The sequence below is a fragment of the Leptonotus elevatus genome, chromosome 2 (assembly GCF_054856555.1).
Source record: "Leptonotus elevatus isolate MCC_2025b chromosome 2, RoL_Lele_1.0, whole genome shotgun sequence".
Lineage (NCBI taxonomy): Eukaryota > Metazoa > Chordata > Actinopteri > Syngnathiformes > Syngnathidae > Leptonotus > Leptonotus elevatus.
The window spans coordinates 29,253,888-29,281,224 of NC_141240.1; the positions used below are offsets into that span (position 1 = coordinate 29,253,888).

The following is a 27,337-nucleotide window of genomic DNA, read 5'->3' on the forward strand; positions in this document are numbered from 1 at the left end:
GGAGACTAGTAGGGGTAAGTGCTGTAAAAATGGGTGCATGGTTCCAATCAATTTAATCAGTTTGGTTTTCTTCTTCTTTTCTTCTTCATGTGGCCTCTCCCCATATATTTCAACATTAGCCCTGATGGAAATCAATTGAAAGTCTAGAATCCATAACATCGATGACAAAAAAATAAAAATAAAAAAAAGTTCAGCAATCTGACTCCAAGCGTCTTATCCTTCGATATGAATATACCGAGGAACTGAGAGAATCCCTGCTCAGGATAAATAAAAATTGATGATGACTTGACAAGCACTCTGATCCCACTCCTAATAGAAATGTGCCTTTTTGGCTTTCTTATAAGCTGCAATCCGGCTTGTCTTTTGTGAGGGACTGTGAACCGCCCACATAAAAATGCAAATGCCCTCCTGTCTATCATCCTTGCAGCGCAGCAAACCAATCACAAAGATTTTTCTGACCTGCAGACCACCGATTTCTGTCTGAAAGAGGTTCATGCACTGCTGATTCAATGGACCTCTCCCTGAATGCTTCTGACGGCGGCTCTCTGAAAAGCAAGCCTGGGGAAAAAAAACAACAAAAAAAACTAGCCTCTAGTGTTCACAGATGTGTCCTAATTCGTAAATGATTATTACAGATATGAGCAAGCAGCGAGCTCAGTGTTACATACGAGATTATTCGGGATGTGGACAACATCAAATCATGTTTTCCAAGTAATAATGTCAGCGCGATGGGTTCTGTCTTAACGCCTGTCTGCCTCTGTGCTTCTAAATGGCATGCCTACAAAATAAGGTGTTAGTTGCTTCTTCCAGAGGGCGGCTAAGCACAGTGAAAATGTCAATAAATCGTTCGTGTTTTGCTCAGGGTGGGAGCGCTGAAAATGTCTCAGGAAGAACTATGGGGCCGGGATGGTTCGAGTCTATTTAGCTTCCCCCTCAGCGGTGCCACAGTCGTGTCATTATGAGAATCACTTAAGGCCTTTTTTTGTAGTGCCTAAAAAAAAAAAAGACATGACATTTTAAAATGATATTCAGATTACAACAACAACAACACACCCGAGGGTCTCGGTTGAAGATCATGTCGTGCCGAAAACAAAGACAGAGCAGAAGATGTTGTGGATGGAAAACCGTAAGCAGCAAAAAACATCTTCACCCACACAAAGATGGTGAGAAAATGTTGATTATCGTGGAACTCAAACATCCTTACTGTGAGATCTATACATCACTGCCTGTAAGTTCCTCAATGAGAAGTTACGGTGCTGACTTTCTCGGGACTCATTTGCATTTTCATTGGCCGTTTTTTTGTTTTCTAAAGCCTTCCACAAAGGTCAATAGGAAACGGTTGCTGTCTACTTTATCTGCATGAGGCGACTCTCAAGTTCAGCCAAGTAAGAAATAAGATTATCTTGATTGAAGCCGCTGTGCAAATCTAGCCTTTGAATCTCTTAGTGGAGTATTAACATCTAAGTGGGTGAAATCAATACAAACAAGTCTTGAGTGGGATATTTTTCAATTTGCCGAGGCCCCACCCTGAATGTTGAATGGAAATTGAGCTTTTACGCCTTACGCGTCAGTTGATCTTAACATTTAATAGCCTTTCTTCGGGATATTAATCTGTTGCGTTTGAGCCTTGTTGCGGATAAGAAGCAAGGCAGCGAAACAACTCATTAACTTGCTGGGCACAAACCTTTCTGCACTTGAGGTGTGATGCCAGCAAATGTAGGCAAAAAGCAGAATAAGCGCAATGCGTGCTTAATTCCTGAGAATGTAATAATTACCGCATGCAAATGTTTTCCATTACATCCCGAGTCCAACGTTGACATTTAGCCAGAGCGACGCTGTTTGATCCTGAGTCAAATGTCACCGCATGCACATTAGGAAATATTCAAATTAACAAAGAACTACAGGCTTCCATGTTGAGGTTTTCTTTTCTTTTTTTTTTCCTTCAAAGTGCTGATGATAGTCAGCACAGAACGCAGATGCTTTTACCTTCTGGCTCTGGACTGCCTTGGCCGTTCCATCCCAGTAAGCATCCCAATTCCTCCTGAGATCTGCGACTGTTCAACTCTATTGGCAATCAGGTGCGAGACATGAATACAATAGCAGACGTTTATCCATGGCCTTTAAGAATGTCATCTACAGTTATCTGCGTGAATATTTGCAAGCTTGATGTGCATTTCTTGTATTCCAGATAAGGAAACATTACGCAGCGAGATAACACTGCCTTTGAAGCATTTTGGAAAGGGATGAAAATCTGGCAAGATGTCACACTATCAATCATTTCAGATGCCACCAAAGACCATCGGCTCCCTCCCAAACGTCACATGATAAAGCCAACAATTACGCTTGCTCCTGTAATTTGTTTCTCTGACGGCTGCATTCATCGCCCCCAGATGAAACCATATTTGCCCTTCAAATGTTTACAAATACAAATAACTACTAAATCAGTGTGTCTGAATTATTTTCTGTTACGCCCTCAGAGTTTTCTCAGAGTGATGTATATGCCTGGTTAGTTAATCGCCGCACTTCCTTCCTTCCGCCGTTGACAAATATGATTGAGGTACTGTCGTTTAAGTCTCTATTGGTTATGTAGAAATTATTTTTCTTCTTTTTCTTTTTCTTTTTCTTTTTCTATTTAAATTGTAGCCTGAATATGCTGCGACGAAGCATCATTTCTTGTTCTGCTGCAAACTGAGGGGAAAAAACCCACTGCAATTCACAGCACTTCTCTCCTCCTAAAGTGACACCTGAGCAAGGACGGAATAACGTATGAAAAGAAGCGAGGGGGCTCTGTGAGAAACATAATTCAGGAAGATATCATTTATATTATATGACATATGTCAAATCTTTGCTCATCTCTTCTGCAGTCAGAGAAGGATCGGGTTGAAATCTCATCCTCGCGCTCCTGACAAGGTCAGAGTGTCTCATGCAACCTTTTTTGTGGAAAGCACTCAGCACAACAAACAGAGCCTAAACTGTTTGATGCCTGCTGTTTGCAGCTCGCAAGACTTGATTGTGGACGCCAACCCTGGCACGCTTCATCCTCGACCATTTGTTCTGGGCCACTGCTGCCCGAGTGTGACTTGAACAGCTGGAGGAAATGCAACGGCAGAGGTCAGCTACAACCGCCCGAGAGGTAATGAAATCTATCGAGAAAAATCTGACATTTGATGGCTGGATATATATATATATATATATATATATATATATATATATATTAAAAAAAACTTGAAATGTGAAATGCTCTTGACCAATAGAGCCTTTCATATCTATTTAAAATACGAAGGAGTGAGTTTACCCTAAATGCTGACCGTGAATGTAATGAGAAATTCAGTTGGTACATATTTTTGTATGGGTTTGACAGAAACAAGAACATGGATGGATTACACTTCTTCAGAAAGAGGAGAAAACTGAGAAGCTGAAAGTAAAGACCCAACTAAAAGATAAGAGGTTTGGTAAGGAAACAAAACCAGGAGGAGAAAAGATAAAAGGAAAAAAACATGGAACGAAGCTTATAAAAAAACACACAAAAAAAACAGATTACATCAGTGGGGGGAAATAAAGAAACAGGTAATAATGAAAGAAAGCACCATGCTGATCTTCAACAAGCAGTAAACTAAAGCTGGGCATGGAACCTTTGAATATTGTATTTGTGAGAATATCTTGAAAACGTACCTCTTTTTTTTTTTCTCACCAATTCAGTTGTCTCAATTGGTTATTTCCTTGTCCAAGACACAAAGTAATCATTATGGTCAAAATGATAACGCAAATCAAAATAAAGTCAACGGCAGCGAGCTGAATGGCCAAATTTGATGGCCAAAGGAAACAAATTATTGGCGTGAACTTGAGCTCGCCAGTTACTTGCACGCCTCCATATGCGGGATGTGAGAATGGCTAATAGGAAAAGCGAAATTGTATTTTTCCCTGTAAAGAGGGAAGGTTGCATATCAAGTTGGCTGCTTCAAGTACCCACTGTGTACGACTCCTGGATGCAGAGAGAGGGAACATTTTTCTTCCAGCCGATGGAAGAGCGAGTCAGGTTTATGACTGTGGAGGGGGGGGGGGGGCGGTTGGGGGGTAGAGGGTGGCCTTTATTTCCCTGAGAAGAGTCATTATTATTGCCCTGCAAATTTATGGCTTACTTCTGAAGAGAACGTACCAGCTGAGTGCCTATCATTTCTCTTACCAGATGATACATTATTGATAAGTCTATGGACCTATCATCTGCTGCATGCCGGGGCCATAACTCATCAGCATACAACAACACATACAGTATTGTGTTTGTGTGTGTGTATTTGCGCGTGTGTCTATTTTGTTTTCCCTACTGTAGTTTTTCACATTACAACAAGAATGCTTGATTCCAAACAGACTACTCAGGTCGAGGTCCCTGTAGAATTATTTTTTTTATAATGTCCATGTGAAGTGGAAATACAGCAAGTCTTACATTTGACAAACTACAAAGAAGAGTGATGGCCAAGTACAGTATTTTTTGGGCTACTGTATATGTTGCTCCAGAGTATAAGTCACACCAATCAAGAAAAAAAAAAAGAAGAAAAATTAATTCCAGTCGCTCCGGAGTATAAAATGCATTTTTTTTTTAAGGGGACGGGGGGTGGCAGGGGATTTGTTTTACAAAAACTGAGACCAAATCGGTAGAGCCCGGACTGTCACCTATTCACTAATTGTGCTGATGCCAGCAAACAAATTCAACATGTATTCAAAACTTCCACTTCTAACAATGGAAATTTTTTTCTTTAAGTTTAAAATAGCTCACCTTAACTCTAGAGACTAGCATTGTGGTGAAAGGTAGAATCCTGGTGGCTTATTGTTAAAAGTGAATCCTTGTGGTGATTTCTGCATGCTAAAGAAGGTGGCGGTAAAGGTAGAAAAATTATTTGCCAACTGAAAAAGACAGTAGAAGAAGAAATTGAAGAAGAAGAAGGAAAAAGAAGAAGTAGTAGCCATGGCAACTAATGTTTGACGTATCGCTAGTTTAGCATTGTTTCCTCTTGTTTTTCTTCTTCTACTGTTGGCTGTAGGCAGATCATTTTGGTGCATTGCCACCACCTTTACTATTTACAGCACCAAAAGGCGCAATAACTAACAAGGACTCTTTCTACCTTTGACCACAGTGACGTGGGATTCTACTTAAGGTAAGCCGCTTTTCTGTAGTATGAAGTAGAAGTTCTGAATCCAAATATAACTCGTTCGCTGCCGTCAGGGGTTTTGGGTGGCAGTCCGAGTTCTAATTCTAAAGTCACTTGAGTATAAGACGCAGGAAGCAGCCAAATTATGAAAAACAGTGTGACTTATAGTCTGAAAAATACGGCATATACAGCACAATGATGTACTGAATGCATTGAAACCATGACCCTCAAAAATGTCAACTATTAATTAAATACCACACCGTACTACAAATGCAAACATCTTTCTTGTACCGATGCATTGCTGCATGTTTGAGCCTTGAAAATATATCTGCTTAAAGCCAGCGGTGGTTGGAATGTATAACACAAGGTTATTTTTCCCCACCATAACAACAAGGCGCTCACTCTGAAGTGGCCATGCGAGCGCAAATCCAAACAACGAGGCACTCTAAAGTGCATGCGCCAGTGCGAGGACACTGTCCACAGGCTGGCTGTTAACGTTAGAATTTTAACAACACATCCAACTTTCCCGGAGCGACGTGCGCGCACAGATAGCCGACAACGGGGCGCACTATAGCAGCCACACGAACGGGCAATCCAAATGCAAGATGCATTTTCAGGGTGGATGTGAAGCTATCTCGCTAACTATACATGAAGCCGCCCACAAAATCTGAAGAACAGAAACGGTCATAACCAGTTTATCGCTATATCTCCACAACTGAGTGTTACATATCTCTGGCATTGCATTTTTAGCAAAATGTAATTTATCGAGCAACACATCTCTGACTTCACTTTACACTTTTGTGAGAAATGTTTTCCTAAATTGGGCGTCATGAGCGATTTTGCATGTGTTGGGTTCACACGCAGGTTGATGAGGTGGGGGAAATGTTTGACGAAAAGGACAGATGCATGCTGAGACACAGAGAGAGAGAGACTGTGCCTGTGTTAGCCACAAGGGACAGGAGTTGCTTCTCATTTTCATAATGTAGCCAGGACATGGAAATGTGAAATCTGACAAACAGAAATGAGATGTTGGGAAGACTTTGGTAACGTAGACTGTGGAACTTGCTATAGATGGAGAGAGATTGCAAGGTTACAGTGGCCATGGGAGAAAAATGTGCCAAATGATGAATTATAGGCTTCGGTTCGTTTTCCCATGGGAGATGGTTGCTATTAGCCATATATGCATCCGTTTCCCAGGCAGATAATGACATCATTATGTTGTGAAAGGATAATAAGGATCAGGCTCTTGCAACAAAAGCTGCACCTCCTTCACCTCGCTGAATGGCTCCTGTTGCCAATGAAGGTGCAAGAAAGACGGAGACTGTTGTTCCATGAGGGCAACCCGGTGTGAGCTACACACAAGAGTCTCTGCACACTGAAAAAAGTTCATCAGCGGTGATGTTTTATATGAGGCCTCCCACACGTGCGCCCCTCGCTGAAGCACCCTTCAGCCCAGCGGCAATCATCCTATTTAGACAGCTGAGAGGGCCTACTTTTTCAAATGTGCTATTGTGTAACGTGGCCTTCATTTGCAATCACACTCTTCACGCCGCCATGATGACGCTTAATTCGGGGCTTTTGTTTATGATTTGCCTGGACAATTGTTTACATAAGCAGCTAAATGAACCCGTAGAGAAGTTTGAGCCTCGCAAAGCATTGCTTTTTTAACGTTTACACATTTGTACAATCTATGGAACAAATTATTACGTGGGACTTCTAATTTGTGACCTCGGACAAAATAGAATGTACAGTAAGACGGTATCTCAGAGACTTCATACTGTAATTTCATCTCGATTCAAAAAATATGTACCAAGTACCTCGTAACAAAATATAAAGAATGAATTTCTAAATCTTCTCACCAGAGATCTCATTGTGTCATGTCGAGGAGAAAAACAGATGAAGGACAAATGTTTGGAGAAATGAGACGTTCGCTCTTCAACATTGTCATTTCATGAAAATGTCAAGTTCAAGATGTTGTAACATAGAGGACAATAGATATGTGTCGCAAATGAATCATCTCTGTAGCAAAATGTGTACTATTATTACTTCATGCTTTACATTTTAAGTGGAATTCAGTTAAAGTCAAATGTCATCAACAGTGTTACTTTTCCCAACTTCTCTAACCCCTTGCCTCTCACTTGCAATGCATTTTGTAGAGCAAGGGTCACCGACATTGTGCAGTCCGGCACCAGGTAGCCCCAAAGGATCACATGAGTAGCCACATGGGCCTTTTCTAAAAAAATAAAATAAAAGAAGCTTACCAGTGATGTCACATTGGGATTTCTTCCCAATGTTGAAGGGATTATTTGAAAATCTAAACACTTGTAGAAATATCAAATGTAATGATCAGTGTCTTCGCATGAATAAATGTGATCATTTATCATTAAAAACATATTTAAAGGAGATTTAATCACATTTATTTTAGAAGAGTACATCAATCGGGAAGCCCTTTGCTTTATTAAGTACCCAAAAATTTGTCTCAAAAACTTCTGTTGTAGTGACTTAACTATGTGTTTTGTACAGCAGGGGTCTCAAACTCAGCATCGCTGGTGATAGTATCAAGCATTCCACCCCCCCCCCCCCCCCAAAAAAAAGGTGGTTAACGTCAACTAATCCAATCTTCTCCATCTTTAAACAGTCCAGAACATTCTTCAGAAAATGAGCAAGATTGGTGACCCGGTCCTCTCTCTCATCTCCCTGCGACTTTGCATACTCCTCAGAATCAAAATTATTCTTCATGTACAAACCACACAAGGAATTTGTCCCCGGGAGTTTGACCTACAGCAGTAACAAGCAACTATGACAAACAAAGACATCAAACAGAAGTGCAGAGAGTCTTTACTTAGTGTGAGAGTACCAATAGTGCTGTAGTACCGACCATTGACATCTGCACAAATGATGCGGAGAGTCATCAAGCACAGCTAAAGTGACCAGTAGTGTGGTAATTACTTTGTACAATAGAGCACGTCTACATGAGTAATGACATCTGATTTCTTGAGCAGCGCAACCTTCTCTGTTCATTCACGGCATGTCAGGACCTCCTGTGCTCAACAAAAAAACATTCTGTCTCCTTTTTTTTTTTTTTTTAAAGGCTATTCTCTTTGCCAAGATGTGAAGATGTGTTGCTTGTGTATTACGGGGAATGCATAACATTCAACATAACTTTATTTTCTTGATGCATTTGACAAATTGGCATCCGTATTAATGCAGACTTTGATTGCAAAGTAACCGCGAGCCAGTGTAATCAAGTCAAAAATATAACCCAAAATAAAGCAGGCTTAGCTAAATATGTATTTAAACTAAAATAATCAAGGAATGACAGTAAAAAAAGAGATTAGCTTGTTTTTCCCAAGTCCATATGGTACACTTTCAATTTTGTCACTGTCAAGCAGCTATGACTTCTTCAAAAGGATATTTGAGTTATTCCTGAATTTTAACTAGTTGAGTGGAACATCCTCAATGTTCGCTCCTCACTCCTAAATTTCATTTTAAGACAATTTAGGTGCATGGTGGCGTGAGAGCAACTTCCGGGTTGCTGTCCAAACACTGATTGTCACACCGCGGTGAGGTTGTCTTGTCATTTCCAGTTTTATTTTGAAAATTCCGACTCCTTTCGTTTCAGGTCACTTGCCCTTCCTCGTGTGGTGTCAGTGTCAACCCTGATTCCTGATTGTGTCCACCTGTTTCCCATTACCCTCATGTGTTAAATGGTCTGCGTCTCCCCTGTCTTGTGCCAAAGTGTTTTCGTCAGAGCCACTCAAGCCAGTCACAATTCTCAGCCTTGTTGTCTTGTCTTATTGTGTGAACTTTGGTTTGTAACTTTGTATACCCACAGTATAGTTTTAGTTAAGGGGTGGTTTTGTTTTGTTTGTAGTTTAGACATCCTCCCTTTTGGAGCGCCATTAGTTTAACATTTAATAGCCTTTGTTTTTTCGCTCTAAACGGAGAGGTTTTTTTTTGTTTAATAAATTTCTGCCTTGGCCTCAAACTCCTCTCTCTGCGTCTGAGTCCTAAATCTGCCACGTCGTGTCACTGATGAGCTCGGAACGTTGCGTTTAAGAGAAATGAAACACCCAAAGACTCAACGAATGTGTTTATTTGCTTCCCATTTTCTCAGCCCCAAACAATCCATCACCACTGAACGACCTTATGAATACATTAGAATAAATTACAGCTGATTGGCTGTGCAGGAGTCACTTGGTGACTTATGTTGTTTGTCATTCTATGTTTCACGAGCTGCTGCAGCCTGCAGGTGATGATGCACAGCAAAGTCAGAAGGAAGCACGGCAGCATCATGCAGCTTTTTCCGAGGAAACATTCACACGGTTGGTTTTGTTTCTTGCTTCTTTTTTTTTTTGTCTCCACATGGCAGCATATCTAATTATGACTTTAGATTTCAACAACCGCTACCGATTGACTGTGCACACATTGAGCAGAGTTAAAGACACATGGACAGATCTGACATGAGGTACACTCGGACAGAACACGTGGAACGAGAGAGCTGATTAGGAGCGGGGCTGACCATGACAGGACACAGGTGAACATAATAAAACAGGAGTAGCAGACATGAGGGATGCACACATGCTCACTCACATTACACACAAACTCTAAACTCAAAACTGAACTCTTGCTTACTTTTCTAGCTTAACCAATAAAAGAATACTCGGCAACAACTAACACTGGCAGAGAGTTCACGTTTAGTTTCACTAAAGTCTATATTGTTGTGGTAATTTGTAGTGGTGTAGAAAGAGGGATTTACAGTGTTAAAACTGCCAAATGTCCGTTCATCTATCTTCAACAAAATGGCAGCACTTGCAGAACTAAGCTAACATTAGCATTGTATGCATAAAGCCGATGTTAGCCACGGCAGCCACCTTAACTTATTCGTAATGGACTATTGTTATAGCACCGAATGTTAATGGTTTGACGCTTGATGTTTTGGAATTTAAAACCAATTAAAAATCAGAAAGAGGTGGTAAACGTATATCCGAGGTTGCGCGTCTTAAGCCAAGTTGTTGGCAAATCAGGGATGCCCGCCTCCTCCCGATGTGGACTTTCCGCCACAGTTCCTGAAGCATGACAAGAATGACATTTTTGGACCTTCATTTTTGTGTTTTGGGTCACTTAAGGAAAAGTCATCAAATTTCTATGTGAAGGAATAACATTTACTATCTCTTATGGCTGCCAAATGTCAAAGTAGGTCATTTTAACCCAATAGTACATAAACGTTAAGTACTGAAACATTTTACCCATTAAACACGTCTTTTTTGTACGTGTAGTGCATGACCCCAAAGGCAAACATCATTCTTTGAAGAACCTATTGGGCCTACCATAAAGACATTATATTGACATCCCTGTTTATATCTTTCCAAGCGGCTTCTTTCGAAAACAATTCAACCGCACACCTTTCACCGAGCAACAACCTCATCACGTCCGTCCGTCGCAGCCCGAAGAGAGGGTGCCCTTGAAGCGTCAAGAACCTCTGAAGACCTTGATTCACTCCAGTCCCATTACAAAAGGCCAGTGTAGTCACAAGATTTGTGTTCGAGACAATGACGAAAAACAGCCCATCGTCGCTATTGGGGGGAATCCTTGCGTCTTCAAAATCAACAATTTTCAGGAAATACAAAAAAACGACATCTTGCTTGAGTTGCTAAACACTACACTACATCTTTCAATTTGGTATCATATACCGTTGCACTCCAAAATCTAACACTAACCCAAAATCATGTTCAATCGCCGATTTAATATGCTAAAAAGTAGCTAATTCAAGCTAACCGCTTGACCAGAAAAAAAGACTGTGGTTACGTCTTCTTCCCAAGCTCTATTTCAAAAGTCTAGTGCCATGAATGATGCAATACAAAAAAATAAAAATGAGTTGAATCTCTTTGGTAGAAATTAATCTGCGCAGCAACTTACCTTCTTGTTAATGCATCCACCAACAAAGTATTACATTTTTAACAGAACAGGCTTACTCAAATGTATTTAACCTAACTACTTTCACTCGAAATCATCTAAATAACATCCAGACTTTCAATCTTGAGGCAACATAATGTTGCAAAGCTCCCGCAGAGTGAGGGAAGAGTTGAGCGCTCAATAGCATTAATAGATTGGTTCCCAAGCTATTGTCAAAGATTTCACGTGGATAACAATGATAAAAAATAGCACAACATGGCTACAGACCGATATTTCTCCACAAAAAATATTGAAATGGACCAAATATGGACAAATTAGGTTTTTGTTTCTGAGTAACTCTTGTGTGGAGGCATCATCACTGCTTACCCACAATTAAAGTAACGGTTGTTCAAAATGTACTTCAACTCAGCAGTAAAAAAAACACACGATTCAGGTAGTGCACGGGCAGGCATGCATGCTGTCGAGTTGCGCCATCATGTTTCACCCCGCCCTCCGTTTGGAGGCGAGGACGAGCTGATACGCCTCACTTGCTCTTATAATTATTTCTGCTCCTCTCCCCCCTTGCATGCCCAGTCCCTGTCATGCTGGCACTCTCAGCCCAAGCACGGGTGTCGAATCCCGAGGGCGCGGCGCCGGGGGGAGCTTTTTGGTGGGCATCTGCAGATGCACGGGAATAGGGAGAGATCTGGGATTGAACATTCCAAAATGGAGAGAATTAAATTAAAGGAGGTCGTTTTGGTCACTCGAGCGTGTCTGATAGACCGAGAAGACAATCCAGTTGCTTTTCATCGGCCGCATGACACACATTACTTCATGTGTGCTCGGCGTGTAAATTGTGTTAGCGGGCAGCCTTGTGGGCAGCGAGCGGATGCCATTTACTCTTCAGCCAAACGTGTTTACGCGGCGGTGTGATTCAGCGTGGCATTCAAAGGATAGATTACAATCTGCGCGTCTTCCTCCTGTAAGAGCCGCACGAGAACGCCGTCGTCTGCAGACGTACAAGTCGGCGGTTGTCTGCGTCGGCCAGATAAAGACAAACAATGGTCCTAATAGGCAGCACAGAGCCTCCGCGCTCATTCTGTCGGTGACACATTCTTTCTAACAAAGCCTAAATGTATTTTGAGTGGCAGATTAAGGATATTGGTCAGAGGGGGTTCTGCATTGTCAGCGCAGAAAAGTAGGCTAAATGTGCATATAGACGATAATTCGCACGTTTTTAGAATAGTCGGCAGACAAAAAAGCCATTTTGTTCTGCTTTTGGGGAATGCGTTTCACAGATTGTTAATTATGGCCAGCGTAATCGCATTAAGTCCTTTGGCTGTCGACTCTCAAGCATTACTCATGACGGGGAGGTTCAAGGCCTTCCCTTTTGTGTACGCTCAAATGAATCCATAGTGCAGACTTGCTGGATCATGAGAAAAAAATGAACTTCCAAATATGGTGTTCAGGCAATTCTATTTGGTCAGCTCTTCCATAAACGTTATACAATACTGAAGCGATTCCCAAACAGTCGTGTGACGTGAAGGTTGGAGACAGTTATTAACAAATATGATTGTATTTATTTATTTTAAATGTTGCCTTTTGAAGTGCGCCTTAATTTGAATTGTTATCTGATTCAGGCTGTTGCCTAGCGCAGTGTTTCTCAAACAGGTGTAAGTGTACCCCTTAGTGAGCACATTGCAGGGGGGGTGTACATTGCAACATTTAATTATTTATTTATTTGCAAGATGATCAGTAAATATTCTTAGTCATTTCATAAGCTTGTTAATAAAAAAAAAATTATGTCAGCCGCATGTCAACTCAAGTGCCTCATTAAAGCTCAGATGACTAATGAAAAGAAAAACTGCTATATGACAAAGGCAGGTTTATTATTTAGTTTTGATTTCATTTTTGTATTGTAAAAATAGACAAGCCTGAGTGGTAAATGTTCAAATTCAGGAGACGAAATAAACTCCTATTAAACTTTCATGTAATAATCAGTTGGGTTACGTTCTTCTTCTGGAGAATCATCAACACACACGAGTGAGGGGGTACTCATGGTATGACAAAAAGGTTTTGGGGTACCAAAGACAAAAAACAACAACAACAAAGCACTGCCCTAGTACTCAGCTGAAAACAAATATTCCCTTCTTATTCATCGAGCAAATATTTAGTGGCTAATGGTGAGAAGAAGAGAGAAGTATCAATTGTTTTTTAAATTTCAGTTTCACTCTTTGTAAATGTCAAGGGGAGACTAAATATTACTGTAGTCTGCAGTTTGCACGGCTTATTGATTTTCAGTGCTGGCTAAGCTTCTTTATTTTTTTTAGACACACAATTGCAATAAATGCAATGTTTCACTTGTGACAGCCGTTTTCATCATAATTGATGTTTAATAGAAGTAAAGTAAGAAGAATTTGAAAAACATTGAAATAAAAGTCGAGTATAAACATAATCTGTTAATTAATTAGGCACAATTATCTGCCAAAACTGTTTAAATACATGCAAAATACATGAACATAATCAATAAAATGATATATATATATATATATATATATATATATATATATATATATATATATATAATTTATTTTATGAAATTATTTATCCACATGTTACATTCTGGTCATTCTAGATGGGAGCCTGAGTCTAAATTGTTAACCGATTCAACCCGGCAGTTAGTATTGAGGCTTCAGACACCGATTTGGGTTAAGAAGCCCATCCATCCATCTATCCATTTACTACCGCTTATCCGCGGTCGGGTCGCAGGGGCAGCAGCTTTAGGAGGGAAGCCCAGACTTCCCTCCCCCCAGCCACTTCAACCAGCTCCTCCGGCGGGATCCCAAGGCTTTCCCAGGCCAGTCTCTCCAGCGTGTTCTGGGTCGTCTCCGGGGTGTCCCGCCGGTAGGACATGCCCGGAACACCTCTCCAGGTACGCGTCCAGGAGGCATTTGAACCAGATTCCCGAGCCACCTCAACTGGTCGAGTAGTGGCTTGAACCTGAGTCCCTCCCGGATGACCGAGCTTCTCACCCTATCTGTAAGGGAGAGCCCGGACACCCTGCGGAGGAAACTCATTTCGGCGGCTTGTATCCGGGATCATGATCTGTTAGAAATTCTGTCCATAAAAGTTATGAACAGAATTGGTGACAAAGGGTAACCTCGGCGGAGTGGTTAAGAGGCGGCCACAAAAAATAATATCGCTTTTGTGGAATAAGAATCACCTATATTACAAATAAATACACCAACTGAAAAATAATCCAAAGTGAACACACACATACACGTGCACAAAAATAATCAATGGCACACTTCATCCATGGTCACACGCCTGTGTGTGCTGTGTCCTATCTCGCCAGCTATTCACGATAACTGCTACTTGCACAATATAACAATCAAAAGAACGACTTCAGGGATTTCACAGAATGACAAAAGAGAGAGTCGGATAGTCTGAGACAAGCTTATCTTGGTACAAATAACAATTTATGGGTTCAAAATAATCCAATATTGGGTTATTTATGTAATTATTTATAGTTACTGCTTAATTGGGTTAATTGGAATTTTAAGAATGTAGTGTGAATACGCCCCTTAAACTAAATGTCGTCCACAGATGATGAGTAAAGGCTTCCATCTTCAGTTGACATGACGAGACTGCACGTTGACATAAACACGCCACAAACAGATTACCGTCGGGTTCGGAAAGAAGATTAGCAGCTCTTATTAACCACCATGTTGGATTAAATCGACAGTATCAGTCGTGTTTTACACATGAGGTAGAAAGTGAGCTGGGGGTCCAATGGCTCAATTCATTCAAACACTCCGAGCAGAGTTGCAGTTGTCACAGGAATAGCTGCCTGGATTAAATTGTGCGGTCCCAATTAAAATGAGATTTACTGACATCAGTCACAGTTCATAGCAGTGATTACACTCAAGCTGTTGAGAGAGAGGATGATATAAAGCTTATGGCCACTGCCACTGATGGCGAGTCTTGATTCTTCTTTCTTTGCCTCTCTTTAACCTCCTTTCCCATTGCTACCTGCCGAATGTCACATTTGGGTCCACGTGATCACATTGCAGCACGTGATTCTCAAAGGAATTTGATTAACGAGCCCAATCATACCTGTTAGCTTGATTGGAATGAAACGAAAAACGCGCTCACCCCACAAGCTGAAGACGCGCACACTCCATCTCATCTGCAGATAATGTTATACACACTTACAAAATAACCTATTGATTCACTCTCATAAGTAATTTCAGTCCATAAAAAAGAGCGTCGATATGCGCCTCGCAGCGACATGATAAAAATGGGGCATTTAAGCATACATTTGTAGTAATGGGAATGTTCTGTCCTTGAATGCTTCTCCGATGTGTCTTGTACTGCAGACGCTCCGGGGTATGCAGCTATAGTCCAAGCAAAAATGTACGGGGGACTATAAACTCGAGTTAATAATGTGACCTGACCAGTCAGTCCTCTTTCGGTTTTGCCGTCCCTCGCCGTCAGCAGCAATGTGAGGTTTAAGCAACGCTTTCTTACAATACGGTGGCACAAAGACCAGAACACAAAGTCAAAGGTTTCATGAAAATATGGAGGTCAAGCGACTCAAACACAACTATATTGTGACTGAAAATGTATGGGTGCAAATTTTCACCCAAGTTCTAGAGGTGGGCACTTCCGGTTCTCCCTTGTTGACGAATGCCCACATTTTCGGCGAATTCTTTAGGACGCGAAGCTTCGGAAAAATGACTGAGCACCGACCACAGACTTTCGTCCGTCGATCCGAGTCAATAGAGAGGGTCCTTCTCAGTCTGTGTATTAAATGTGGGCATCCGTCAACGGAGGGGCAGACGGAGAGATGGAAGTGCCCACCACTGGATTTTTCCTATATTGTGGTTATTTTTCTTTGGCCAAATTGAAAAGTCACCCCATAACTTCTGGGGAAAAAAGCACTACAATACGTCCCTCGTTTATCATTTATTCCAGAACTCCTCGCAAAAGGCGAAAATCTGCAAAGTAGCAACTAAATGTTTATTGTGGTATTTATAAATATTTTCAAGTTTTATGACATGCAGGTATGATTTTTGTCCACTTGGGGTCACCAAGCTCACATTCTTCACTGTTGTATCTGTGACTTTGAATGTGTGTGGCTTTGAAAGGTGGGCCCTCACCTGGTGAGAGACGTTGGAGTCAGCGAATGAGAATGCTTACAGTTCTATAAGACAGTTTTGATTTGCAGAGTTGACATAAACAAATCTGTGGCATAAAATCAAACATACATTTAAAATACAATGAGACTGCAAAAAGTGTAGGCTACTTCACTCATTCACTCACAGCCATTTTCACTGAACCAACCCCCTTCGCTCCCAGCTGTTTTACTGGATTTTGACTGATTTTGCAAGTTTCTTCTTTCATCGGGAGAAAAAAAAGTATATTTGTATCTGTTCCTGTTTTTGCAGCAATTATCATTAGAATATAGCTAGGTTTCATCATTATTCACAAACCTGTTCAAAACAATAGGGAAAAGAGCTTTTTGCAATATGGCCCTGGTTGATCTCTTATACTCAGCTGCTACCTGTGTGTCCAAACAGGTTTTTGTAATAACTACCATTGCTTCAAGCGACCTCATCAGGTCAGAGGCTGCATCGAAGCCTTCTGTGTAGTATAAAAAAAAAAAAAAAATTTTTAAAACGTATAAATATGTTTTTGGGCCCATATTTAAAATAGATCATTTTTATAAGTTTTTGGGAGCAAATGAGTTAAATGACGTGAAGCTATTATTTTATATTATTATTATTATTATTTATTAGTAATAATTAGAATAAATGTAATACAATACAAAAACTCAGTGAGAAGAACACATACCAAAGTTTGTAAGTATTCCCTACTGCACAAAAAAAAGAAATCACAAACATGTCTGTCACGTCATGGCTCAGTCCACTTCTGTGTGTTAGTGGAGTGAGTGAGCTGACCTGCAGGACAAAGCCACTAATCTGTGTTTGTGCAGGTTAACTGAAACAAAAGGCTGCGACTGACCAAAACACATTTTCAATTGTGACCAGACTACATTTTGTTTGCACTGCTGAACAGTTAACTGTGTGAATAAAATGTGTTCTGATTTTTTTCTCTAGACAACAACAATATGTAATCACAATACTATGTTTGCATAATATAACAATATTTTATTAGTTTTCCTAGAATATATAACATTGTTTTACAGTATTGTGTCATACTGTAAATGAGCCCCCCCCCCCCCCCCCCAATGTAGTCAAATAGTCACAGTCAACAGTGTTACAGAAAAACGTGATTTACACCTTTAAAAATGAGATTAACTCACACCACCTACACATACATGTACCAAAAACTGATTCGGGGAAAAATAAATAAATAGTTAAATCCCTAATGACCATTGTTATCTTGGCAAACCTACAGCTCTAGAATTATATTGTTCAATGTAAATATCAACATCACACATTCTAATTGTTGTTGTTTTTTTCTAACCACCCCCTGTTGTGCAAATGATGTGTTCAATAGAGGTGAAATCGGGTGTATAAGTGTATAGCATAACTGTTGAGAAAATAGAGTGAAAACAAGTGTATAATAGTCACAGGAAAGTAGACATCTCTGCCCTCCTTTCGTGCATTATGTCGCTTGCTGCCGAGTTAATTCAGTGCATTTCATATACCGTATAGGTGAAGGTGTTTACAAATGGAATAATAATTATAAAAAAAATAGTAATGCCTAAGAAGAAATTCCCTCCCATTTTGTAGTAAATAAATACAGCAGTGTAATTCAAATGGGTCAATTTTCATGTTGGTGTCTGCTGCCATCTAGCGGTAGTAAGTTGATTAACAAAAAGGTAAATGGGGACAAAATAAGAACACATGCTGAATACATATAATTGACATCAATAGGTTTTATCTGAGGTAGAAAATTATTATTTTTTTAACTTTATTAGCAAAATGTCTTCCCTGCAGTGAAAGTACACTACGCACACTCTAAACTCACTCTCGTCATACACATCAAATGAATTCCTGGGCTCCATCCTGGTTCACTTTCAGCTGCACTGCCTCTTCACACGTCCTCATCTCTGCAGACAGCCGCTGTCTCTGCTCCTCGTCCAGTTTCTTGTAGTTATAGTAATTCATGATGAAGAAAAATATGCCGGGCACCAGCATAAACACGCCGCATGCGTAATACATGTACTTGTAGTTCCCAAAATAATCGACGAGAAATCCTGAAAGACAAAATAAAGGTGTCAGAAATGTTGATATTTCAACTCGACACACTCGTCCAGTTGCAAACCTGAAAGCGGAGGGCCGAGAAGCACTGGGCCGCACTCGATAACGGTGACAAGTCCAACCGCGCTGGAGAAGCGATGAGCTCCCACGAGGTCCATCAACACTTCGAAGAGTAGCGAGCAGACCATCCCGAACGCCATCCCGAAAAAGACGGCATAAACCACTAGGCCCGCATATCCAGATGCCAGAGGGCACAAAAGGTGACACACTCCATTGTAGCAAACGGATAAACTAAATAAATACTGGATTCTGGGACGGATCCGTTTTGTATTGCCGATCAAGCCAGTTGCTGGTCTAACAAACATGTCCACGAGAGCAAAAATAGACAGCAAGAAGGCTGCTGAATATTCATCCACACCGAGATGTTTGGCATACGGGGCGAGAAACACCACAGGTGCAAAAAAGCCAAAAAACATCACCACGTTACCGATGAGGTAAATGAGGAATCCCCTGTGTTTGAAGAGAGACACGTCTATAAACTTGTTCACGCCGCCCTTTTTAATACTCTCATTTTGAGTTTCTACATCTTGTTGGCTATCTTTGGGGACTCCCTCTGCTCCACGACTCTCACGTGGTTCACTTTTCAGTTCAACTTGGACTTTTTTGTTGACGGGTCTCATAAGAGATCCAGCAACACAGCAGTTCATAACCAACGCTCCCAGGATCAGGAAGCTTCCTCTCCAGCCGAAAGAATCAAAGAGAAACTGATTGAGTGGAGCCAGAGTGAAGAGAATCACTGGACTTCCTGTCATGGCCAGCCCGTTGGCCAGCGGCCTCTTCGCGTGGAAGTAGGTGCCGACGATGGTCAGGGCCGGCTGCAGATTGAAGGCAAGGCCAAAACCTGGTGAAATTATACAAGGCTGCATTAGTACGTCATAAAAAGAAATACAGCAGATTGGGCTTTATGGTTTGTTTAGCAATGGGAGAAATGTCCAGATACAGCAGCACAATGCAACTAATGACATCCTTTTCTACCATTAACACCACTCTATGGTTGCATAATGGGGGTTTTATGGGCATTAGTTTTACAGTATTGTACACACAAAATAACATAGTGAAGATTTCTATTATTATGTTGCATTTTAGAGGGCACCGTAATATGGATGAAATTGTTTACGAATCATTGATGATATATTTAAACAAAAGACATATTTAAGCAGGGATTTGCAGTGAACTCATCTAATGTATTTATTTTTTTGTACAGTATAAGGCTGGGATTTTTTTGGGGTCACAACCATATTTAAGTGTTTTTTTTAGATTTTTTTTTTAGATAAGGAATTCCCTTCTTTGCACTATAGTTAGCTAACTAAAACAAATTGATAGGCCAAAGGACAAACATTTGCTACAAAATGCTGACATTATGACATATTTAGATAAGAACAACTTTTTACATAAAGCAATTAACAAGAGGTTTATGTCTATGTTATGCAATGGGAAAGCCTTTCCAGAGCTTTTTAGAAAGGATTCAGGTTAGATTATAGATTCATGCGCTAGCTACAAGTCGGCTAAAAACACACTAGCTAATGATGCACATTGTCTTGTAGCCCCTTCTCACCTGCATTTTTTTCTGCTGTGCAAATTTTATTTATTTATTGCTGATTTTGACTGTTTTCCCACATAAGAACAACATGGATTTTTTTTTTGGGGGGGGGGGGGGTACCTCATGTTTTTAGTTGTAAAAGTGGACGCCAGGATAATATGGCTGTATTGTGTCGTAAACTTACCAAGCTTATATGTAACATTTTTAACATGAACATCATGCAAATCAACTTGCAATTGTGATTGGTTAGTTAAGATCCATCATCATTCAAATGATGTGTTTTATTGATTTAGACATGTCTGAAGGGGTTTTAATCGCTTATTTTCATACACTTTTGCGCTGATGTGAAATGAAACTAGAGACCTTAAGGAGGTTATTTTTGCAGAAATTTCCAAATTAAAATTTTTGTCCACCCGATTGATTTTTGTCAGTAACGCAAAAGTAATCGCTGCAGCAGTATATACTGTACATACAAAATATTCAAAGTACAACAACACACTCCTCCTCCTAGTCCTCAAACAACCATTTCTTTAAGTGACATTTGAGATTAGTTTCGAAAGAAAGAAACCGTTTCGGTCAATTACCTCCAATTACTCCAACGCAGAGATAGAGATGGACAATAGAAGTTCCAAAAGAAGCGAGCACCATAGCCACGGAAACCATGAGCCCACCAACCATGACCACCGGTCTGCTGCCATAACGATTCACAAGAATGCTGCTCACAGGCCCTGCACAGGAGAGAGCATGCACTCACATCTCCCCTCCGGCTTCACTTCATCCAGTTCAAACGACCGCACAGAAAAGTGCAACATTGCAACGAACCTGCTGCATACATAGATGCAAGCATGACCGAGGACACCCAGGCAATTTGGCTGTAGGAAATGGAAAAGTATTCCTGAATCTCCTTGTAGTAAATGGTAAGCGACTTGGGAAAGGCGTAGGCAAATCCTATGGAGATGAAGGAGGCAAAGACGACGGCCCAGCCCCAGCCGCCGTCTGGCGGAATGTAGCCCAGATTGGTCGCTGCGTTCGCCGGCATGTTGGATTGAATGGCTGAATAGGAGACAAGCAAAACCAATCAAAGGAGTCAAAACTTCTATACATACACACCTCGCAAAGGTTAAGACTCAAAGTGCAATGGAGAAACCACACCTCTGCACAATCCTTACAAGTGTATTGGCTGGTATGTGAAGTGTGTTGTTGGGTGTGAGTGTGACTGGCTGCCTCAGGGGGTCTTGCTGGAAGGCTTCTGATCTCATCACGTGCGCTTGCACAATAAATACAAGTAACTGGGCAGGAAGGTGGTGGTGGTGGTGGGGGGGGGGGTGCAAAAAGCCCAGTTTGAGACGGTGAACTCAAGCCATTATGTCCTCTCACCCAAAGCTGCTGGAAAGGACTGAAGTTAGCTTTTTTAAATGTACCCCTCAAAACTTTCCCAAACTAAATTCTTACTGATTTTTAGTTTGGAGCCTTTGAGTGTGTAGTATGAAAGGGGACTTAATATATGTGTTCGTGGTTAGCAATAGGGGTGTTAGAAAAAATCAATTCGGCAAATATATCGCGATATTACAGCGCACAATTCTCGAATCGATTCGATATGCGGCCGAATGGATTTTTAAACATCATTTTTTTATGGGAATATTCAACAAAACGTCTTACTTAGGGTTAGGAGTCACACATTAAGCATGGAAGAATGTTATATTAATGGAACATTAAACTATAATATTTTATTTCAGGGCTGTTCAAACATGAAACGCAGTGGCTCAGTTATATAAATAAATACATTTTCATATAAATCTTACAGTGTACATGTACAAGTTTACTCATTAGTATTTTCTAAATTTGAGTAAAAAAACAATATATCGCAATAATCAATTTATAGATTCGTATCGGGATTAATCGGTATCGAATCGTGACCTATGAATCGCAATACAAATTGAATCGCCAGGTACCAGGAAATTCACACCCCTAGTTAGCAATGGTATGAAAGTTAAAAATGTTGAAAGCAAACGTTTTCTTTTTTAACCAGGAATCCCTAACATAGACTGCAAACTATTGTTTTTTCTTTCACAATGCCTGCAATACTTCGGCGCTTCCATTATATCTGTTAACATGAACCTAGACGAGGGCGTTTCATTTTTCTTCACATAGGCGGATGAAAGAAACCTTGCGGAAATATGTGCATTTTTTTTTTCAAAGGCAGGACTTAAGCATTATTGCCCCATTTCCCTCATCTCGGCGGGGTGCCTCAGCCGCCTGTCTCAGCTGTCCAAACAGAACTGATTGTGTGGAGCATTTTCACCTTCAGTGAGGTACTGCGGTTAACTTATCACATTATCAGCATGTCATATTTCATGTATGCATTCCTGCCATATTACAAATTAGTGGATGCATTCTTTCACTTTAACCCAAAATACACAAAAATGAAAATATTTGAAAATGTCAAACATTGTGCTATTTGGGGTCAAATGGGTTTTAGATTTACCAGTATGTGTAACCTGAAGGAAAATAGTGGTAATGGTGGGGATTATTAACTGTACATGCCGTAAATACAGTTTTTTTTTAGACATTGAAAATGGATGGGTGGATGGATGTTAACATGCTCGAGTAGGAGTTTGATCTGGAAACAAAGAGTCCAAGTCATGTCAATTTGTTTGTATTGAACAGTGACGACAATAGTGGTCATTAGGGAATTTGAACCAACTGCTTGTTTCCACCACATTTGCATCGTTTTTGAAGAATCATGAGTGGAATCTTGAAACAGTGAATGAGTAAAACAGCATTGAATATAGTCGTACATATGAAAGATAAAGAACAGAAGTCATGCAGAGGTCAGAAGCCGCCTTCTGCACCTGCAAAAACAAGTACCTGCAGCGTGGCCAACAGAAATCCACTGAACTATTGATTAAGAAGCAAGTCATCCATTTATTAATGTCAGACAAGCAAGGACATTTTGAAAAGATACAGAATTCATAATTTTATATAGGTGGTATATTGTAGGATATTCGGACAGTATAGTGAATGCACGTTGTCAAATGCTTCACAGCATATTAGAGTCAATCACCCATCCATCAATTTTTCTATAGCGCTTGTCGTCATTCTAGTTGCGAGTGAGCTTCGTGGGTTTACTATCCCAGCTGATTTTGGGTGAGAGGCGACGTTTTCCTGGACAGGTCGCCAGTCAAGTGCAAGGCGCATATGGACAAACATCCATTCACACTCACATTCACCTCAGGACAATTGCGTCTCAAGTGACGCGAGCATGCATACATACAAACATCACCCAAGGAAAGCTGACATTTGAACCCTAAACCTCAGATCTTTGAGGCAAAAAAAATTCCCACAGATTACTGAATTATATCAAAGTAATAAAGAAAGCAATTATAAAATTAATCTCTTTCAAATGTAAGCGCAACAATCCAAAAGAGCCTACATTTAATTAAATGTCAGCAAAGTGCTTAGCAGACATTATTCTCCTATAATCGGAAAATGCAAATGACAAGAAGCACAAAAGAGAACATATTTACACATCTCCAACTAAACCGGTTCATCGGCAGTAAACTTAATAAGGTGTTGTTTTCCTTTTCAGTTCCCTGCAGCTACAAATTATATGCACATTATTCCATTTCAATATACTGCCATCGGTTGCTTTTTAACTCTCACAAAGCATCCCATTAAAACGGCTTGCCGAACTAATTCATTAAAAGTAGTAATGAACTTATAACCTGGCTATAGCCGGATGGATATTGCGATTCACTCAAGGGAGTTCTCCACAATATCAACCTGGGACTGCTCTGCGTTGATTTGCTCTGGAAAGGCGGGACATTCTGTACAATACCTCGAGCTGATTGGACGATGCGGGTATCTTGTGCTCGTTTGTTTTGACCAATCATGGCCACGGATGAAACTGTCGTCGTAGGGGAGAGGTGAGGGGAGGGGAGGGGAGGGGAGGGGAGGGGAGGGGAGGGGAGGGGAGGGGAGGGGAGGGGAGGGGAGGGGAGGGGAGGGGAGGGGAGCAAAAGCACAAACATGGGTATGCCGGCTAGTAGCCTGCTATCAACTTTTTATTAAAAACTAATGGAGTCTAACGGGGGATTTGGACCATTTCAACTGTTGAAAAGATGTTTTTTTATTTATTCTATTTTAAACATGCAGAGCGTGTCGTTACTGATTGCTCTCTGCCGGGACACTACAGTTAATGCTTAATATTTGGCTGAATGTGTGTACTTTACCGGGAGTTGGACTGAGGAGGAACGCGATCAAGAAACGGTAGGATCTTTGTTCCCTGAGGTAGTAGAAGTAGAAGTAGGTTCTAATGACCGGCTGCGGTGTGTCCCGAGGCATCTAGCTAGCGTGGTGGTTTGCTGCAGCTGGTGGCATTGACAGCACATAACATAATGCCATGTCTTTAAGTGAACCATAGTAATATGTTGCACTGCTGAGAAACGTAGTGTTCCTGTAAATCGCTAGTTTTGTAATGCGTAGTGCAAGCATTGCCAACAAAACACAATTCATGTTGTTATGGCCACATAACACTCAGCGAATCAATTGCCAATGTGACATGTCGCAGTAATACAGTATATAAAGCCAACACAACGTGGAAACGTTTCTCTATTTAAAAAGTGACAAGTGACTGGAAATTGACTTCTGTCAAGTTGATCTTTTGCTACACGAACGTCCGCTAGCAAGCGTCGTGATGCTTCCGTCTGTTCACTTGGTTTCAAGATATTGACAAAATATATGTGTTCAAGAAATGTTCAATTTTATCCTCTTTTGAGTGAACGGAAGTTTACAAGCGTAAACTTACATCTTGTTGGAGCTTTGCAATGGTGTTTTTTTTTTTTTACTTGATTTTCAAGCATGCACAAACATAATGCACACTTCCGCTTGCCGAGCAAGGTTAATTAACCTAAGCAGAATAAGACAATTTCAACAACCTTCTTTGGTGTCCTTCACCGCTCACAACATGTACCAAAATCAATTAAAACAATTATTATCTAATGAAAGAATTTTAAAAAATCATGTGGCAAAATAAGCAAGCTCAATGTATTCTTATTTAGTTAATTGTAATTACCCTAGATAATGTTCAACTATTGGATGGTGACTCGTGTAGAAAACACATCGCTGTCACTAGTTTTTACTGCTTGTAAGGACGGTCGCCGTGACTGCACCAATATGGCGGCCGCTTTGACGTATCGAGGCACTACACAGGCGCTGCGTCATCCAGGGACACGCGTTAAACCCGGAAGTACAGCATATTGGGTTTTGACCACACCTTCTTGGCCGACTGCTGTTACGAAACACAAGGACTCTTGTGCAATTTCATTTTACAGAGTAAACTTGTGTACGTTTGTATCTAGAGCTTCAAATGTTTCCCAGCGTAAGACTACACCTCGTGTCGGCTTTAGCCAGACTGCGTGTCGATTCCAGGATAAGCGTTGCAAACGCACTGGTCTGCAGACATCAGCATCGAAACGTTGCTTCTCAGCCTGGTGTTAAGGTGGGTTTAACTGGGCAGATCACACAGAAATTGTTGGCTGTTATGTGTTGGTATGTTTAAAATATGATGTGGGATAAATGCATGTTAAACAATGGTTAACTCGCAAATCGCCCGTACAATTCATAAATAAATATCGTATATGCTATTTGCTGTAGATACATTCTGAGACGTTCTGTCATAGGTATGGAAAAAAAAGAAAAATAAGTAAAATTATATTCTTACAAGCTTAATATAGCAATTAATAATAAGAGGACCACACGCAAAGCACTCATCACACCATTATCTTAAGAGCATCACCTTGAAAGTCCTAAATCAGAATCCTCCTGGCTGGTTCAAGTTTTAGCAGCAGATTGTCCTTGCGAACTCAAGCGTCAACTTGGGCAAAGTGGACACCAGATATATTTGGCTTTAGTTTTAAATGTCAGTGATGCCACACATGTTACTAATACCGCACGTGGAGGGCCACCTGTTACTGGAGTTTTCATACTAGTGCAAACAGACAGTCAATACACAGTGCTGGTCACTTAATCTGGTACAGGCATAAGTAATGGGAAATCACATGCCTAACCAGCATTCAAGTGTCACTCTGTAAACACATATTTCGGATTACAAAGTGTTTTGAAATATTATATGTTTGCAGTGAAATGGTATCCCACATTCTGAGCAACCCCAGTCATTACGGATTTATAGGGTGTAAATCACAATGTGTGCCCTTCCAGATTCTCTTTTGCTGTTTACTTTTACTGGTAACTTTTTTTTTTTTTCATGTATCTTCTCTGCTTCAGGTCCTGTATGATGGACTTTGTCCAATATGCGTGACGGAGATTCGATTTCTTCAGTTTCTGCAGCGAAACCAGCCCGAAAAAGTGGACTTTGTCGATATCTCACTTCCTGGCTATGACGGAGCCAATTACAAAGAAGTCAGCTTTGAGGCGGCTATGGAGGAAATGCATGTGATTGATGAGAATGATGAGGTCAGTTCACATGTCTGTACGCTTATTTTCCAACAGTGCTTTTGTAGTGATTAAAGGACCGTAAAGTGATCATGTGTTTAATCCTGAATCTTAACTAAATGATTTGTGTCCCGAAGTTGATATCATATACGGTGCATTTCTGACATAGCAGCATTTATGTCTCGGTTGCCTTTTTCCGAATTTGTTCTCTCATCGGCAGGTTCGCCGGGGAGTCCCAGCATTCGCAGTCATGTACAGCGCGGTGGGCTTGGGTTGGTTGGGCCGCTTTATGATGTGGCCGTCAGTAAGGCCGTTGATGGACAAGTCCTATGCTATCTTTGCCCGGAATCGCTTAAAGTGGACCGGACGTGGGGAGGAGTGTGCCACAGGACGTTGTGAAAAGAAAACACAGTGAATTGCACATTGCACACTGTAAAGGAAAACAAAACACAGTTTTGTTCATCATGGACCTGAAGGGAAAAACACTCAGAAGTTTAATGTGGAATTATAATTATGCACTTTTATTATTGTATGTACTCCATTTCTTGAGTCACTTCTGTTGGGTAGAGTAAACCCACCTGCCCCTCCCCCAATCCATACCAAGGCATGAAAATGGCAAAGAAAGTCCTTGGAAATGTAAAGTAACTCTATGGAACAGGAAGGCAAAGGATCTCCAAGCCAAGGAAGGTATTATTACCTTCGGAATAATTTTTCAGAACAGAATATATTTATCAAGTCAGTGTTTCCCATTCATATATATTGTATATATTTATAAAATATGATGGCATGCCACAAAAAAAGTGTATATATACTGAGATTATTTCAATTGATTTTGTGTAAAACCTGTACCTCCTAAATTAAACACCAAGGCATTATGTTTATTTACATGTTGATGACATACTGTCACTGTACTTCTCTGGCATGGATAGATGGACAAAGATAGACCAGATTTTTTTTCTTTTAAGCATACACTTAGGATACAAACTCTGCATGGCGACAACACAACAAACAGC

At 40.7% G+C, this 27,337-nt stretch overlaps 2 protein-coding genes across 4 annotated transcripts; one reads left to right on the plus strand and one right to left on the minus strand.

Moving 5' to 3' along the window:
• Window positions 1-17,408: 17,408 nt before the first annotated feature.
• LOC147179515 (monocarboxylate transporter 2-like) lies at window positions 17,409-25,753 on the minus strand. Of its 3 annotated transcripts, none has more exons than XM_086070250.1 (5): window positions 25,669-25,753; window positions 20,694-20,924; window positions 20,456-20,599; window positions 18,336-19,172; window positions 17,409-18,267 (listed from the first exon to the last, which is right to left on the minus strand). In XM_086070250.1, exons 2-5 carry the CDS (start codon window positions 20,908-20,910, stop codon window positions 18,053-18,055), a joined length of 1,413 nt encoding a protein of 470 aa, XP_085926376.1. In that variant the 5' UTR covers window positions 20,911-20,924; window positions 25,669-25,753; the 3' UTR covers window positions 17,409-18,052. The 3 variants fall into 3 exon arrangements, with proteins under 3 accessions (XP_085926376.1, XP_085926378.1, XP_085926377.1); XM_086070252.1 differs by lacking the exon at window positions 25,669-25,753 and adding an exon at window positions 21,041-21,104; XM_086070251.1 differs by lacking the exon at window positions 25,669-25,753 and adding an exon at window positions 21,024-21,065.
• LOC147179516 (uncharacterized) lies at window positions 25,117-27,209 on the plus strand. Its single transcript, XM_086070253.1, has 3 exons — window positions 25,117-25,371; window positions 26,157-26,345; window positions 26,545-27,209. The coding sequence occupies exons 1-3, from the start codon at window positions 25,240-25,242 to the stop codon at window positions 26,737-26,739; spliced, it is 516 nt and encodes a 171-aa protein (XP_085926379.1). The 5' UTR covers window positions 25,117-25,239; the 3' UTR covers window positions 26,740-27,209.
• The last annotated feature ends 128 nt before the right edge of the window (window positions 27,210-27,337 follow it).